This window comes from Thamnophis sirtalis, unplaced genomic scaffold (assembly GCF_051295495.1).
Source record: "Thamnophis sirtalis isolate CommonGarterSnake01/CBP01778 unplaced genomic scaffold, rThaSir2_p1.2 scaffold_1, whole genome shotgun sequence".
NCBI classification, from domain to species: Eukaryota; Metazoa; Chordata; class Lepidosauria; order Squamata; family Natricidae; genus Thamnophis; species Thamnophis sirtalis.
The window spans coordinates 172,946,847-172,962,687 of NW_028261381.1; the positions used below are offsets into that span (position 1 = coordinate 172,946,847).

At 44.2% G+C, this 15,841-nt stretch overlaps 1 protein-coding gene across 1 annotated transcript; it reads right to left on the reverse strand.

Annotated features, from left to right (window-relative positions):
* Positions 1-4,050: 4,050 nt before the first annotated feature.
* Positions 4,051-15,275, reverse strand: LOC106541429 (mast cell protease 1). Its single transcript, XM_087703305.1, has 5 exons — positions 15,179-15,275; positions 12,414-12,561; positions 9,734-9,875; positions 8,534-8,788; positions 4,051-4,394 (listed from the first exon to the last, which is right to left on the reverse strand). The coding sequence occupies exons 1-5, from the start codon at positions 15,243-15,245 to the stop codon at positions 4,257-4,259; spliced, it is 750 nt and encodes a 249-aa protein (XP_087559431.1). The 5' UTR covers positions 15,246-15,275; the 3' UTR covers positions 4,051-4,256.
* Positions 15,276-15,841: the final 566 nt, after the last annotated feature.

Below are 15,841 nucleotides of genomic sequence, written 5' to 3' on the forward strand. Positions count from 1 at the left end.
CAGAACCAGTAGTAAAAAAAAATTGAATCTCACCACTGGTGTGCGCATACCCAAAATGAAATATGCACAAACTTGCAAATGCATTAAAATATGCAAGCGTGCGCATACGCAGACATGCACAAGTGTGCACATTGACATGCGCATGCATGCGCAGCAGGAACCCAAAGACAAGCTGGCTGCTGGGAAGCGGTGCAGCCCAACACCGGCAGTGCAGCAAGAGGTAAGGTCGTTTTCTTTCGTGAGCTTCTGTTTTGTCGTTTGCAGGGAAACAGAAGCTCACGAAGGAAACGCCACGGGGATCTGCCTGGTGTGATGGCCCACATGCCAGCCGAGAGGGCTCTGAGTGCCACCTCTGGTATGCGTGCCATAGTTCACCTTCACGGATCTCGGAAAATCACCCCTTGTTGTTAGTAGCCATTGCTGGAAATGTCCTACTTCATAAGCCAGAGTTAACATTCACAGGGATTTAAAAAAAAAAATTGGTTCAGCAAATAGCATGCATGGCCTACAAGTCTCTCCTGGAAGAGAATTGCTTCTTTTAGGCAGATGGACTGAGGTGTGTTGATCAGAAAGACAACTCTGGCATCGAAGTGTGCAAGTCTTAAAGCTGTCAAGTTGCCAGCTCCTCGCACCCCTAACCCTTTAGAAAGTCTGGATAGTGGACGTGACGGTACATGGAGACCAGTGGTGAGTTTCAAATTTTTTTAGAACCTCTTCTGTGTGTGTGTGTGTGGCCTGCTTTGTGGGAGTGGCTTGCCAGCCATGTGACTGGGTGGGAGTGGCTTGACAGTCATGTGACTGGGTGGGCATGGCCAACTTGTAAAATGTGGAGAAACTCACTTAACAATGCTCTTGCTTAGCAACCAAAATGTTGGCTCAGAAACTCTGGCATTTGAAGCTCGCAAGTCTTAAATCTGTCAAGTTACAAGACCCTCGCACCCCTAACTCTTTAGAAAACAAAACCCCAGGGGTGTTCAAACTTGACAGCTTTAAGACTTGTGGACTTCAACTCCCAGAATTCCTCCTCCAGTCATGTTGGCTCAGGAACTCTGGCATTGAAGCATGCAAGTCTTAAAGCTGTCAAGTTACCTGACCCTCGCACCCCTAACCCTTTAGAAAAAAAACCCAGGGGTGTTCAAACTTGATAGCTTTAAGACTTGTGGACTTCAACTCCCAGAATTCCTCCTCTTGCTCTTCATCTTGATGATGGGCGGATGGGCGGGGGGGGGGGAGGGAGCTGGTTCTATACGGCACTGTAGATTTGTGGAACCTCTTCTATAGAAGAGGTTAGAATTGGCAGGAACCCACGCCTGATGGAGACCGCAGAAGAGAGGAGAAGATCGCAAAAGGCAAAGACCTGCAAATAGAAGCAGGATGACGTTGGCAAAAGAAAGCAAAGGTCGCACCAACAATGATTGGCACAAATCATTGATTGCACCAACAATGATTGGCGATACTAAGGCTTCACGTGGTTTTGCTTCTATGCCTCTCTTTATACAGCCAAGGACTGTGTTAGTCTATTTTGGCTGCCGCCGCACATGGCTGGCTCATATTTAAGTGATCCTTCACTAGGACTCCAAAGTCCCTCTCACAGTTACTGTTTTTGAGCCAGGTTTCGCCTAATCTACACTCGTACCTTAGGTTTTTCCTACCTAAATGTAAAACCTTGCTTTTCTCTATGTTAAATTTCATGTTGTTGGATAGGGCCCCTTGTTCAAGTCTCTCAAGATATTTTTTGACCCTGAGCGTGTTTTCTGGGATGTCGGCAATTCCTGCCAGCTTTGTGTCATCTGGAAATTTGATGAATCCCCCTTCTGTTCCCTCTTCTAAGTCATCTATGAAGGTTTTGAAGAATACTAGCCTGTTCTGACCCCTTCCTCCATCCAGTAACAAAAGCCGAGAAATGCTTAATGAGAATGTCCTTTAATAACAAGACCAGACTCTCAGTGGCTGAAAGCCAAGTAAACAAACAGATAAGGACCTTGGCAGCAAGGCCGACAAACCTTGGCAGCAATTCAGACAAACTCTGGCAGCAATCCAGCTTGCCAAGTTTGTTTCTCTTTAGTCAAAGCGTTGACTTCTGCTAGAAGGGCGTGGCACAAGCAGTCTTTTTTATAGTCTGGAGAGGAGCCTAATGACCATCAGCTGAGCATAATTACCTCCTGTAATTACGTAGTTGTTCTTGACGCCAAGTAGCTCTTCGACGGCGTGCATCCCGGAACAACTCACTGTTGGTTTCTGGATCACTCTCCCTTGTCTCCTCCCCACTGATCCAAGACTCAGGCGCCACCTGATGGCCAACCAGTCTCTCTGCGCCCTGTTCGGAGTCGGAACCCTGTCCAGGGTCCTCCACATCCTCCAGGGCCGACTCATAGGACCCCTCGCTGTCGGAGTCTGGTGGCAGCTCCAACGGCTCCTGCTGGGCCACAACACTAGCCCTAAAACGGACGCTTGTGGTACCCCACTGCTTACTACCCTCCATGTACATATTGTACCATTAAGGATGACTTGTTGAGTATGGTTTGTCACCCAGTTACAAATCCATTTCATGGTGTTGCTGTCTATCCCACTTTTTCTAGCTTACCAAGAAGTAGGTTATGGTCTACTTTGTCAAATGCCTTACTAAAGTCTAAGGATACTACGTCCATAGCATTTTGCTGGTCTACTAATATTGTCACTATGTCAAAGAATGAAATAAGATTGGTTTGCCATCATCTGTTTTTAACAAACATGTGTTGGCTTCTAATTATAAATTTATTTGTTTCTAGATGTTTGCAGATCTGCTGTTTGACATTCACATCTGCCTCTCCCAGGTCCTTGGGGAGGACTCAATGGAGGGATAAAAATGCCAAATCCAGTCAAAACATCTGGCTGACTATGCAACCCACTATATTAAGCCAGGTATATAAATCACAATACACAGCCCTGTTTTTACTGGGCCATGAAATCAGAGGCGAAGCAGGATGCTATATTGAAGACACAGGTTTGAAATGCAAAACAAAAGTTTATTTAGGAAGGGTGTAGCACAACACCACCGAGGAATTAATTTTGAGGCAGGCATTTAAAAAAAAAACCCCAGATGTTTGTGGTTACAGAGTAAGAGGCCTGTTGATTTTCATTCACAGGAAGAAGCATGTTATTCTTGAGAACAGAACAATGTTGACGTTGGGGGGAGCATCGAGCTATTGTAGGGGATCTAAAAGGACATCTATCCAACCCTCTATCAGTTGGAACACCTTTTCTCCTTATGGAAGGCTGAAGAACACAGAAATACAGAGGATGTGCTGATTTGATAGGCTATGTCCCTATTTCTTCATCTTTTTGACTTTAAGAGGTGTGGGTCTCAATTCCCAGGATTCTGGGAGTTGAAATCCACACGTCTTAAAATCACCAAGATTGAGAAACACTGAGGGGGGCTGATTTGATTGGGGTAGGGGAAGACAGCCCACCCAAATTAGCTAACCACACTTTATCTAGTTAGTGTCTAGTAAGCCAGACTCTGTTAGTTTCCAATTCAGTGTGCTGTGTGTATCTTCCAGTTTACATGAATGGAATAAACTGGGATTAAATTCAAAACTGTTTTAAACCAGTTTTTTTGCAGACACAATTCTAAGTAGTCAATTTAGACTAACAGTGGGGGGGACCAAAATTTCTGTTTCTAATCAAAGCAGTTGATTATTTTCCCCAAGGTTGTTAAGCAAATCACTGCAGTTGTTAAGCGAACCACTTAGTCATTAAGCAAATGTGCCTTCCCACGTTGACTTTTGTTGAAAGCTGGCTGGGAAGGTCCCAAATGGAAATCATGTGAAACCCCCCCCCCACTTAACAACCGTGTTATTTACTTAGCAACTACAGTGATTCACTTAACACCCATGGCAAGAAAGATCATAAAATGGAGCAAAACTCATTTAACAACTGTCTTTCTTAGCAACAGAAATTTTGGGCTCAATTGCGGTTTTAAGTTGAGGGCTGCCTGTAAATGGACCCAGCACTTTGTCAACAAGGAACTAGTACCAAGGATGTACATTGGGAGAACTAATAGCCAGTTCAGTAATTGATAAGGGAGGACCTGACTTTGTGCAAATTGAAAGACCAACTTTTGTAACATGCCCAATCAAAGATTGTTCCCTTCTCAAGACTTTCTGTATTGCAAAATTCACTTCAGCAGCTGCAAAGCATCGGGGAAGCAAAAGCGATGGAAACAGACGGACTGAATTTGAAACAATAGATGCAATAGATTTCTCTCTCTCTCTTCATCAGTGTTCATTCATCACCGTCTGGATCCAAGGAAGGTAGAAAGCCACGCGGGTGTATATGGAAGGCGGGATCTGGAAGGCATAGGAGACGATGCCGTGGGCCACCCCATTGCAGATCAAGGCACTCCCAGAATCCCCCTGGGGACAGGTAGAGAAAGGGTACAGATTAACAGAGTTGGAAGGGACCTTGTAGATCATCTAGCCCAACCCCCCCCCCCCCTCACCAGCAATGAGTATTGTCAAAGTGAGACGAAGCAAATACATTTTTAATAGAGACTAAGTTGGGGGGACACTTTCTGACTCATTCTTTCCTCTTCCAAAAGTAGGTCGTCAGATACATGTGGCGGGGGGGGAGGTTTGAGGAGGGAGGACCCGCCACCCTATGTTTTCCATCCTTGCTCCTACACCAGTTTTTGCCAATCTTGGCAACTTAAAGTTATATGGACTTCAAGTCCCAGAATTCCCCAGCCAGCATTTATGGACTTCAAGTCCCAGAATTCCCCAGCCAGCATTTATGGACTTCAAGTCCCAGAATTCCCCAGCCAGCATTTATGGACTCCAACTCCCAGAATTCCCCAGCCTGCATTTATGGACTCCAACTCCCAGAATTCCACAGTCAGCATTTATGGATTTCAACTCCCAGAATTCCCCAGCCAGCATTTATGGACTTCAACTCCCAGAATTCCCCAGCCAGCATTTATGGACTCCAACTCCTAGAATTCCCCAGCCAGCATTTATGGATTTCAACTCCCAGAATTCCACAGCCAGCATTTATGGACTTCAACTCCCAGAATTCCACAGCCAGCATTTATGGACTTCAACTCCCAGAATTCCACAGCCGGCATTTATGGACTTCAACTCCCAGAATTCCCCAGCCAGCATGCTGGGATTTGAAGCCCCCCAATTCTGACCAGGGAATTCTGGGAGCTGAATTCTGGGACTGAACATCTTAAAGTTGCCAAGTTTGAAAACGACTGCTCTAGACTCATGATTTTTGTTAATATAATTAAATTCAGTAGCTGGAACAGTGAGTCAGAACACACAGTTATAGCCGATTGGTTGAAAAGAGCTGGCTCGTGCATGAGGCAAACTAAGCCGTGATTGGTTGCTGTGGATGTGGAGGGGAGTTTCCTTTTTTCCCCGCCTTTTTCTTCTGTGCGCATTCTGTGATTTACCTCGTGATGTTCCTGCTGTGTTGATTTACCTCATGCTCCAAGTTTGCCTGACTATCGTGTTTGGTGTATATCAATTGTAAAATATATTTATGTAAACGGCAAGTTTGCGTCAGCGTCTCTGACTCCATTTGGACACTGGTTGCGCCATTCCCTGACAGCTTTCATTGCCTTTAAAGATGTGCAACAAACACATATTCAACGTTTGCCATCGCCAAAAGAAAGACGGAAAATACCCTTTTATTGTCGTGTGGGAAGCCTGCCACCCCGAAGAATGAAATATTTTGGGAAATATCTAAAAAGGCAGGATATTATATTTTCCTAAAGGAAGAAATGGAGAAACATGTTTTTGGAGGCAAAAAGCAGCCTTTCTTATTTTGTGCCCCTTAAGGAAGATTTTGGTCCAGCCTATTCACAAAACAAAAGAACTTCACCTCCATTATAGTCAATCCAAAAAATGGATTGACTATACACAAAACAAATACGGGACTAAGAAATTCCAGATAGCCTATGCTTAAGATCAGGAGTGATTTAAATTGTTTAAAGTTAGTTTAGCAACAAGAAGAAGCTAAGATCAATGTAGAGATGTTATTAATCTTTTATATATATATTTTTTACTGTTGCCTTTTTTGTTACATTTGTTATATTTATGCTGATAAATAAATAAAGGGAGACTTCTGTCTGGATGGTCTCTTGTGACGAGCCTAATGACAGAGAGTGGAAGTGTGACCTTCCTCCCATACTTGGGCATACCAGGGGTTGTGACTTTAAGTATATACCTCCCACTCTGGCTGGCTGATAAGGAGTCGTTCTCTGTAGCTGCCTGGGAGGCAATGGAGCACAGGTTCGATTCCCAAAAACTTGGGTATGGCTAGCTGATGAGAGCTAAATAGCTTGAAATAGATCTATACTAGTCTCCCTTTATTTATTTATCAGCATAAATATAACAAATGTAACAAAAAAGGCAACAGTAAAAAATATTGGGTTTCTGTCTGGATGGTCTCTTGTGACGAGCCTAATGACAGAGAGTGGAAGTGTGACCTTCCTCCCATACTTGGGCATACCAGGGGTTGTGACTTTAAGTATATATATATATATATATATATATATATATATATATATATATATGTATGTATGTATGTATGTATGTATGTATGTATGTATGTATGTGTGTGTGTGTGTATATATATATATATATATATATATATATATATATATATATATATATATATGTTTTTATTTGTGCTGATAAATAAATAAAGGAAGACTAGTATAGATCTATTTCAAGCTATTTAGCTCTCATCAGCTAGCCATATCCTTACTGGGATTCGAACCTGTGCTCTATTGCCTCCCAGGCAGGGAGTTAACCATTTGAGCTACAGAGAACGACTCCTTTTATCAGCCAGCCAGGGTGGGAGGTATATACTTAAAGTCACAACCCCTGGTATGCCCAAGTGTGGGAGGAAGGTCACACTTCCACTCTCTGTCATTAGGCTCGTCACAAGAGTCCATCCAGACAGAAACCCAATATTTTTACTGTTGCCTTTGTTATATTTGTGTTTTTATTTGTGCTGATATGGATATGGCTAGCTGATGAGAGCTAAATAGCTTGAAATAGATCTATACTAGTCTTCCTTTATTTATTTATCAGCACAAATAAAAACACAAATATAACAAAGGCAACAGTAAAAATATTGGGTTTCTGTCTGGATGGACTCTTGTGACGAGCCTAATGACAGAGAGTGGAAGTGTGACCTTCCTCCCACACTTGGGCATACCAGGGGTTGTGACTTTAAGTATATATATATATATATATATATATATATATATATATATATATATATATATATATATATATATATATATATATATATATATATATATATATATATATATATATATATATATATCTCAATATATTTTAGACTGTGTTTGTTAAAAATCTATACCATGTACGGGCTCTGGGAAGTTGGGGGGGGAGGGAGGTGGGGGTTGGGGGAGGGTGGGGGGAGGGAGGGATATATACTAGGTTAGATTTCAGTGTAATGTGACTTCACATGTATACTGTTTTTCTATAATTTCTCTGTAAAAATAAGATAAGTTAAGTACACTGACATATAGTGGAAACACATCGAGGGGAGGAGGAGTGGGATAGAAGAAAGACCGGTAGAGAGGGACGGGGGGGGAGAGGATGGGAGGGAGGGTGAGAAGGAAGGGAGGGAGTGGATCGGGAGAGAGGAGTGGTAGAGGGGGAGGGGAAGTAGGGTAGAGGGGGATGATGGAGGGAAGATAGAAAGTTGGAGGGGGGTGGAAGAAAGAGGTGTATGGAGAGTGGAGGAGGTATATTGGGCTTGTATTTTTGGGGGTATTGTTGACAAGAGGAATTGCTGCGATTATTGTTTAATGTTGTATGGCGCCGGCTATGCACAGTAAATATGTGAGTGTATGAAAATGAAAAAATGGAAAATAAAACTTTTAAACAAAAGAACTTCACCGCCAAGGATGGGATTAAAATTTACATTCTCCTCCACCCGAATTCTAAGAACAGGACAGGAAGCTTTTAGGACATAATCGGATTGACTCACCAACATTTAGCAAAAGACACAAAAGCCCCATCATTGCACAATCACCCAGAACAGTCCAAACTTCTAAATCACAGAAGCCTCCAAAAGATCGACCCACTCATTCAGCCATTTCTTCACCTGACCCAGAACTGCACAGTTCTGTTCATCATTAAACGTCCTTTCCAATCAACCTAGCGCCGAGGTGGCGCAGTAGTTAGGGTGCAGTACTGCAGGCCACTTCAGCTGACTGTTATCTGCAGTTCAGCGGTTCTAATCTCACCGGCTCAAGGTTGACTCAGCCTTCCATCCTTCCCAGGTGGGTAAAATGAGGACCCAGACTGTGGGGGCGATATGCTGACTCTGTAAACCGCTTAGAGAGGGCTGAAAGCCCTATGAAGCGGTATATAAGTCTAACTGCTATTGCTATTGCTAACCTCCATATTGTTTCCAGTGTCTTTCTCCCAGCTTGGAACTGAACCGGATGGATTTTCCTTCCAACAGTAGGAAAAAGAAAACAAGACAAAAAGATGGTGGCACTCACGTTGCTGACATCACATATCGTGGCCCGGCTGCCAGCACACATCATCCCGTCAATAAGTTCTGGGTCAAACTGGAGGCATTTTCTACGGCCAAGGGCCGTCACGTTGGTCTCAAAGAGCTTCGGTGTGGGAAGATACGTGGCATCGATCCGGCCCCATCCCGCCACGGAGCATCGGGTGTTTTTAGGAAGGTCATCCGTGGACTTTGGGATAGGGATCATTTGGACGTATTCATTCAGTTCAGCTTTACGGTCCAGCTGCCATCGAGAAGAAGAAAAAAGCAAGAAAACATTCCAGCTGAATTTAAGCCGAATCTGTTTTTTTCTCCTAGCGTAATTATAGGTAGTCCTCAACTTATGACTGCAATTGAACCTCCAGTCATCAAGCTGGCCACCACATGGCCGATCCAATTTTATGAAATTAGAAAAAATTGTGGTCATTAAGCAATTGCCACCGTCATGAAGTCTTGTAATGGACGTTTTTCACAGAAAACCAGAAGCAGAAAATGTCATTAAGGGCAGTCAGGTGACCCAAGGATGCTGTAAACAGTCGTAACTGCCGCCCAGTTGCCAAGCGCCAAAAATGCAATCGAGTGACCATATTTGCGAATCCGAGAAGTATGTTTTTAATCATTTGAGTGACTCTGTTCAAAGTATAATTTGTATATGTTTGGAGACGTGGATTTCTAGGATTGCCAAATATAAAAAAACTGCATATTTCAGCTCTTTCATTTCATCTACTGATTCAAATACAGCTCGACTTACAATCACCATGGGGCCCAACATTTCTGTTACTAAGCAAGGCAGTTGTTAAGTGAGTTTTGCTCCATTTTATGTCCTTTCCTGCCACAGTTGTTAAGTGAATCACAATTGTGAATCACTGCAGTTGTTAAATTAGCTACATGGTTGTTAAGCAAACCTGGTCTTCCCATTGAACTTCGCTTGTAAGAATGTCACAAAAGGTGATCACATGACCCCCTGGGACACTGCAACCGTCATAAATATGAGTCAGTTGCCAAGCGTCTGAATGTTGATCATGTGACCATGGGGATGCTGCAAAGGCTGTAAGTGAAAAATGGTCATACCATTTTTAGTACTATTGTAACTTTGGAAGGTGTCTAAATGAATGGTCGTAAGTCGAGGACTACCTGTAGGCAAAATGAATGGTGTTCGCATTTGATTTTGGAGTGCTTTTCTTCATACCTTCAGCAGAAGGATGTCATTGAAAGCAACATCCCTTATTATGGAATAACCGGGGTGTTTGTGATAGCTTATGACTCCAAACATTTGCTGGCTCTCTTCAATAGCATCCAGATCGTGCGCGCCCAAAATGACGGAAGTATCTCTTGAAAGGAAACAAAAAGAAAAAAGAAAGCCACACCTGATTCAGAACCAGAATCACCCCAAATCACCCCAGTTATGGTGTGCCACATTTCAGCCCGTGAAGTAGCACTCTGAGAACTCCCCCACCTCCGTGAAGATCAAAGCCACTTCTCCCAGAGCCCTCCTTACTATGGACCACCACTCTTAGGTTAAATTAGATTAATTAACAGTTGTAAGGGACCTTATAGGTCATCAAGTCCAACCCCCAGCTCAAGCAGAAGACCCTAAACCATTCCTGACAGATGGCAGTCCAGTCTCTTCTCGAAAGCTTCCAGGGATGAATCTCCCACAATTTTCAAAGGCAATTTCTGTTTCATTGGCTGATTGTTCTAGTTGAATCTCTCCTTGGTCAGTTTCCTTCTGTTATTCCTTGAGGTGCTTTTGAAAACAGCTTGACCCCCTCCTCTCTGTGGCAGGCCCTGAGATATTGGAAGACTGCTATCATGTCTCCCCTAATCCTTCTCTTCATTAGACTAGCCGTGCCCAGTTCCTGCAACCGTTCATCGTATGTTTTACTCTCCAGTCCCCTCATCATCCTGGTTGCTCTTCTCTGCACTTTCTCTAGAGTCTCAACATCATTTTATAGTGTGGTGACCAAAACTGGGTGCAGTACTCTAGGTGTGGTCTTACTAGGGCTTTATAGAGTGGTATTACCACCTCACTTGATCTTGATTGTATCCCTCTGTTAATGCAATTTAGGATTGCATTGGCTTTTTTGGCTGCCGCTGCACACTGCTGGCTCATATTTAGCTGGTTGTCCACCAAGACTCCCAGATTCCTCTCCCAGTGACTGCTATTAAGCCTGGTCTCACCCAGTTTGTATGTGTACTTTGGGTTTTTCCTTCCCTAAGTGTAGGAGTTTTCTCTACATTGAATTTCATTTTGTTAGATAGGGACCAGTGTTCATTCAAGCCCTGGACATCTCACAGCTGGACTAATGCCAGGCACTCTACATGAGGCCGTGACCCGTCAAAACCGCGCTCGACTACGCCGCGCCCGATTAAACCGCGTCGCTGACGTCATCAACAGGGCGACAACAGCCAGCGCGGAGAAAGAAGGGCACTTTAAATAGCGCTTTGAAAGCAAGGCGATTCAACTTAAGGTAAGGGTTAGGTTTAGGGTTAGGTTTACGGTTAGGTTAAGGGTTAGGTTTAGGGTTAGGTTTAGGATTAGGTTTAGGATTAGGATTAGGTTTAGGGGGGTTAGGTTTAGGTTTAGGGGTTAATTTTAGGTTTAGGGTTTACAGCGTGCTTCTGTCTCCGCGCTGTTGTCGCTGTTGATGACATCAGCTACGCGGTTTAGTCGGACGCGGTTTAGTCGAGCGCGGTTTTGTGGTGGAACCACATGAGGCTACCCTTGAAGAGTATTCAGAAGTTACAGCTGGTGCAAAATGCCTCTGCGCAGACAGTTCTTGGATCCCCAAAGAGTGGCCCATGTAACACACCGATTGCATGAGCTGCACTGGTTGCCAATCTGCTTTCGGGTCCAATTCAAGGTGTCGTTTATCACCTTTTATAGACCTGCCTGGCATGGGTCCAATGTTACTTGAGGAAGTGTCTCACCCCTAAAGGATTGGCCTGCCCCATTCGCTCTGGCAGGAGGGGCCTGCTGCCGAGCCCGTTTGTCAAGGACTTCCAGCTAGTGGCATCCAAGGGAAGGGCCTTTTCTGCCGTGGCTCCTGCCCTCTGGAACCGTGACCCGTCAAAACCGCGCTCGACTAAACCGTGCCCGATTAAACCGCGTCGCTGACGTCATCAACAGGGCAACAACAGCCAGTGCGGAGAAAGAAGGGCGCTTTAAATAGCGCTTTGAAAGCAAGCCGATTCAAGTTAAGGTAAGGGTTAGGTTTAGGGTTAGCTTTAGGGTTAGGTTTAGGGTTAGGTTAAGGGTTAGCGTTAGCTTTAGGGTTAGGTTAAGGGTTAGGGTTAGGGTTAGGGTTAGGGTTAGGTTAAGGGTTAGGATTAGGTTTAGGGTTAGGTTAAGGGTTAGGTTTAGGGTTAGGTTAAGGGTTAGGTTTAGGTTTAGGTTTAGGGGTTAATTTTAGGTTTAGGGTTTACAGCGTGCTTCTGCCTCCGCGCCGTTGTCGCCCTGTTGATGACGTCAGCAACGCGGTTTAGTTGGGCGCGGTTTAGTCGAGCGCGGTTTTGTGGTGGAACCCTCTGGAACATCATGCCCCACCCCCAAGGTGAGATCAGCCCCCCCCCCCCCCATTGGCCTTCCGCAAGAGCCCTGAAACCCAACTCTGCCAATTGGCCGGGGACCCTGATAGGGAAATACCATGTTGGAGGTGGTGAGCGGACTAGGAACAAGATTTCCCCCCCCCCTGCTCCGCATAGTACTTAGTTTTAACTTATTCTGTGAAAACATTTCAATGTTTGTATTTTTTATGCTGTTTGGAAGCCACCCAGAACGGCTTCACAAGCAAATAGGTGGTGCATACGTTCAACTCAGCCGTTCATCCATCAAATTAGGGAACTGCTCATCCCAATTGCAAACTCACCCGCTGCAATGGCCTGCCGTCAACACCCACTGGGGGGCAATGAGGAACCCCCCACATCCAAAATCTCCATCAATTTTCAAAGCTGCCATGTAAGGTCTGGAGTGTGGCTTCGCTTCGCGGCCCCCAACGATCCGGCTGCGAAGAGGTCCTGCGAAGAGGTGAAGAAGAAGGATCTACCTCAATATCTCAGGGGCTTCCATAAAGAAGGTGGGGGGGGATCAAGCTGTTCTCCAAAGGACCCAAAGGGAGGATAAGAAGCAACGGGTGGAAACTAATCAAGGAGAGAAGCAACCTAGAACTCAGGAGGAATTCCCTGACGGTGAGAACAATTAATCAGTGGAACAACTTGCCTCCAGAAGTTGTGAATGCTCTAATAATGGAGGCTTTTAAGAAGAGATTGAACAACCATTTGTCAGGAATGTTATAGAGTCTGCTGCTTCAGGAGAGGGTTGGACTAGAAGACCTCCAAAGTCTCTTCCAACTCTGTTATTCTGCTAAGGTCTTTCCTCCCTACCGTTACAGCTCCAGAATCGGTAATACAGTTGGGCTTGCTAGCAGACTACAAACTGTATTCCTTGGAGAAAGCCAGAGTTAAGAGATTAGGGCTCACATCCACAAGAACTCAAGGTCTCAACTTAGGGCTGACCTTCTGGACCACAGCTGTAGAAAGGACTTGAGTCACTTCTTCTGTTTCTGAAAAGAGCCGAGGTGGCGCAGTGGTTAGAGTGCAGTACTTCAGCTGACTGTTAGCTGCAGTTCAGCGGTTCAAATCTCACCGGCTCAGGGTTAACTCAGCCTTCCATCCTTCCGAGGTGGGTAAAATGAGGACCCGGATTGTTGTTGGGGGCAATATGCTGACTCTGTAAACCGCTTAGAGAGGGCTGAAAGCCCTATGAAGCGGTATATAAGTCTAACATTGCTATTTCCACTTTCATGGATTCCATTCATCCTGGAAAACCGCAGCTCAAAGTTGGGTATCACCATGAGAAGTTGAGATGTCCATGTATTGATGGAATGTACACTTCCTAGGTTCAATATGGACCTCAAGGAGGACCTTCTGACCCATATGAGCTATCAGTTAGCAAAATAGACCGCTGCATTAACTACTGAGTCTTCTTTTTTTTTAATATAAAGGTTTTTTTCTATTTTTTGTTCTCTCTATACAATTATAGGTATACATCCACGTAGTTATTATTCTTTTTTTACATTCGTGGTTCTTATACATTTGTGGTTCCATTTATAGAATTATAATATTCCACTTGGGTTCCTTTGTTTACCATCCCTCGCCTGTTTTGACACCACTTTTTTTCTTTTTTGTTCTTCAACAAAGGTCATCTTTCAGAGATAGAATAACAGACAGAATTGGAAGGGACCTTGGAGGTCTTCAAGTCCAACCCTCTGCTTGAGCAAGTATATATAAATGGTTGTTCAATCGCTCCTTAAAAACCTCCAATGATGGAGCACCCACAACTTCGGGGTCCCTTCGGGGGAAAAGGGCGGCATATAAATTTAATAATAAACTGAACTGAACTTCTGAAGGCAAGTCGTTCCACTGGTTAATTGTTCTCACTGTTAGGAAGTTCCTCCTTAGTTTTAGGTTGCTTCTCTCCTCGATTAGTTTCCACCCATTGCTTCTTGTCCTGTTTTCTGGTGCTTTGGAAAATAAGTTGACCCCCTCTTCTTTGTGGCAGCCCCTCAAATACTGGAATACTGCTATCATGTCACCCCTAGTCCTTCTTTTTTTCAGACTAGCCAAACCCAAATCCTGCAACCGTTCTTCATATGTCTCCAACCCTTTAATCAACTTACTTGCTCTTCTTGACACTTTTTCCAAAGTCTCAAAATCCTTTTTGTAATGTAAATGCAGTAGAATGGAATAGAATAACAGAGTTGGAAGGGACCTTGGAGGTCTTCTAGTCCAGCCCCTTGCCTAGGCAGGAAACCCTACACCACTTTAGACAAATGGCTCTCCAACATCTTCTTAAAAACTTCCTGTGTTGGGGCATTCACAACTTCTGGAGGCAAATTGTTCTACTGATTAATTGTTCTAACTGTCAGGAAATTTCTCTAGTTCTAAGTTGCTTCTCTCCTTAGTTTCCACCCATTGCTTCTTGTCCTGCCCTCAGGTGCTTTGGAGAATAGTTTGACTCCCTCTTCTTTGTGGCAACCCCTGAGATATTGGAAGACTGCTATCATGTCTCCCCTAGTCCTTCTTTTCATTAAACTACCCAGACATACCCAGTTCCTGCAATCGTTCTTCATATGTTTTAGCCTCCAGTCCCCTAATCATCTTTGTTGCTCTTCTCTGCACTCTTTCTAGAGTCTCCACATCTTTTTTACATCGTGGCGACCAAAACTGAATGCCGTATTCCAAGTGTGGCTTTACCAAGGCCTTATAAAGTGGTATTAACCCTTCATGTGATCTTGATTCCATCCCTCTGTTTATGCAGCCTAGAACTGTGTTGGCTTTTTTGGCAGCTGTATTTTTGGCACCAGTATTCCAGGTTTGGTCTTAGTTTTTTTTTTTTTTTTTACTGCAAGGAAAATAATTTAAAAAGTCCTGTTGCCTTTTGGAAAAGCACCTTTGGGACAACCATGTCCTGAATGATGGAGAGTCATGTCTAGGAATTCCTGCATTGAGCAGAGGTTGGACCAGATGACCTCTAAGGACATTTTTACCCTTTTCCGACTGCTTTCAATTTTTTCCCCTGCCTCCTTCTAGCAAGATGGAAACCCCTTGGAGAACAGCCTTCCAAGCTACTTACCAGCACCGGCCAAGGAGGTGGAGAGGAGAGCAATCAAAAGGGAACAGAGTCTCCAAGCATTTCCCATTTTGGCTCTAAGGTAGGTGTTTCAATGGCAGTAGAGAGAAGATTGGAGGTCTTGTCCTCTATACAGGGCTGTCTTCTTTATATAGCCCTTTGGATGACCGTTGGAAACTGTGACTTAACATCATCTGATTTTGTGGGTTTTGTATCTGCTATCATTTCAGTTTTAAATAATCAAAGGTCAATGTTGCTTCTTGGAAAGTAGGTTCAAAGCTTGGGAAAGTGCAGATTAGTTAGAGAGGAAGAGGAGGGGCAGGACGAGAAGAGAAGGGGAGGAGGAGGAAGAGACTAAAGAGAAAAAGTAGAAGGAAGAGGAGAGGAGAAAGGGGGGAGGAGAAGGAGAGGAGGAGGACAAGAGAAGGAGGAGGAGAGATTGAGGAGGAGGAGAAGGGGAAGATAGCAGAAAGAGGAGAAGATAGGAGAAGAAGGGAATGAGGTTGGAAAAAAGAGAAGGAAGAAGAGGAGAAGGAGAAGGAGAAGAAGGAGCAGGAGGGAAGGAAGAGAAGGAGAAAGAAGAAGGAAGGAAGGAAGGAAGGAAGGAAGGAAGGAAGGAAGGAAGGGGGAAGAGGAAGGAGGAGGAGGAGGCTAATAAGAAGGAGA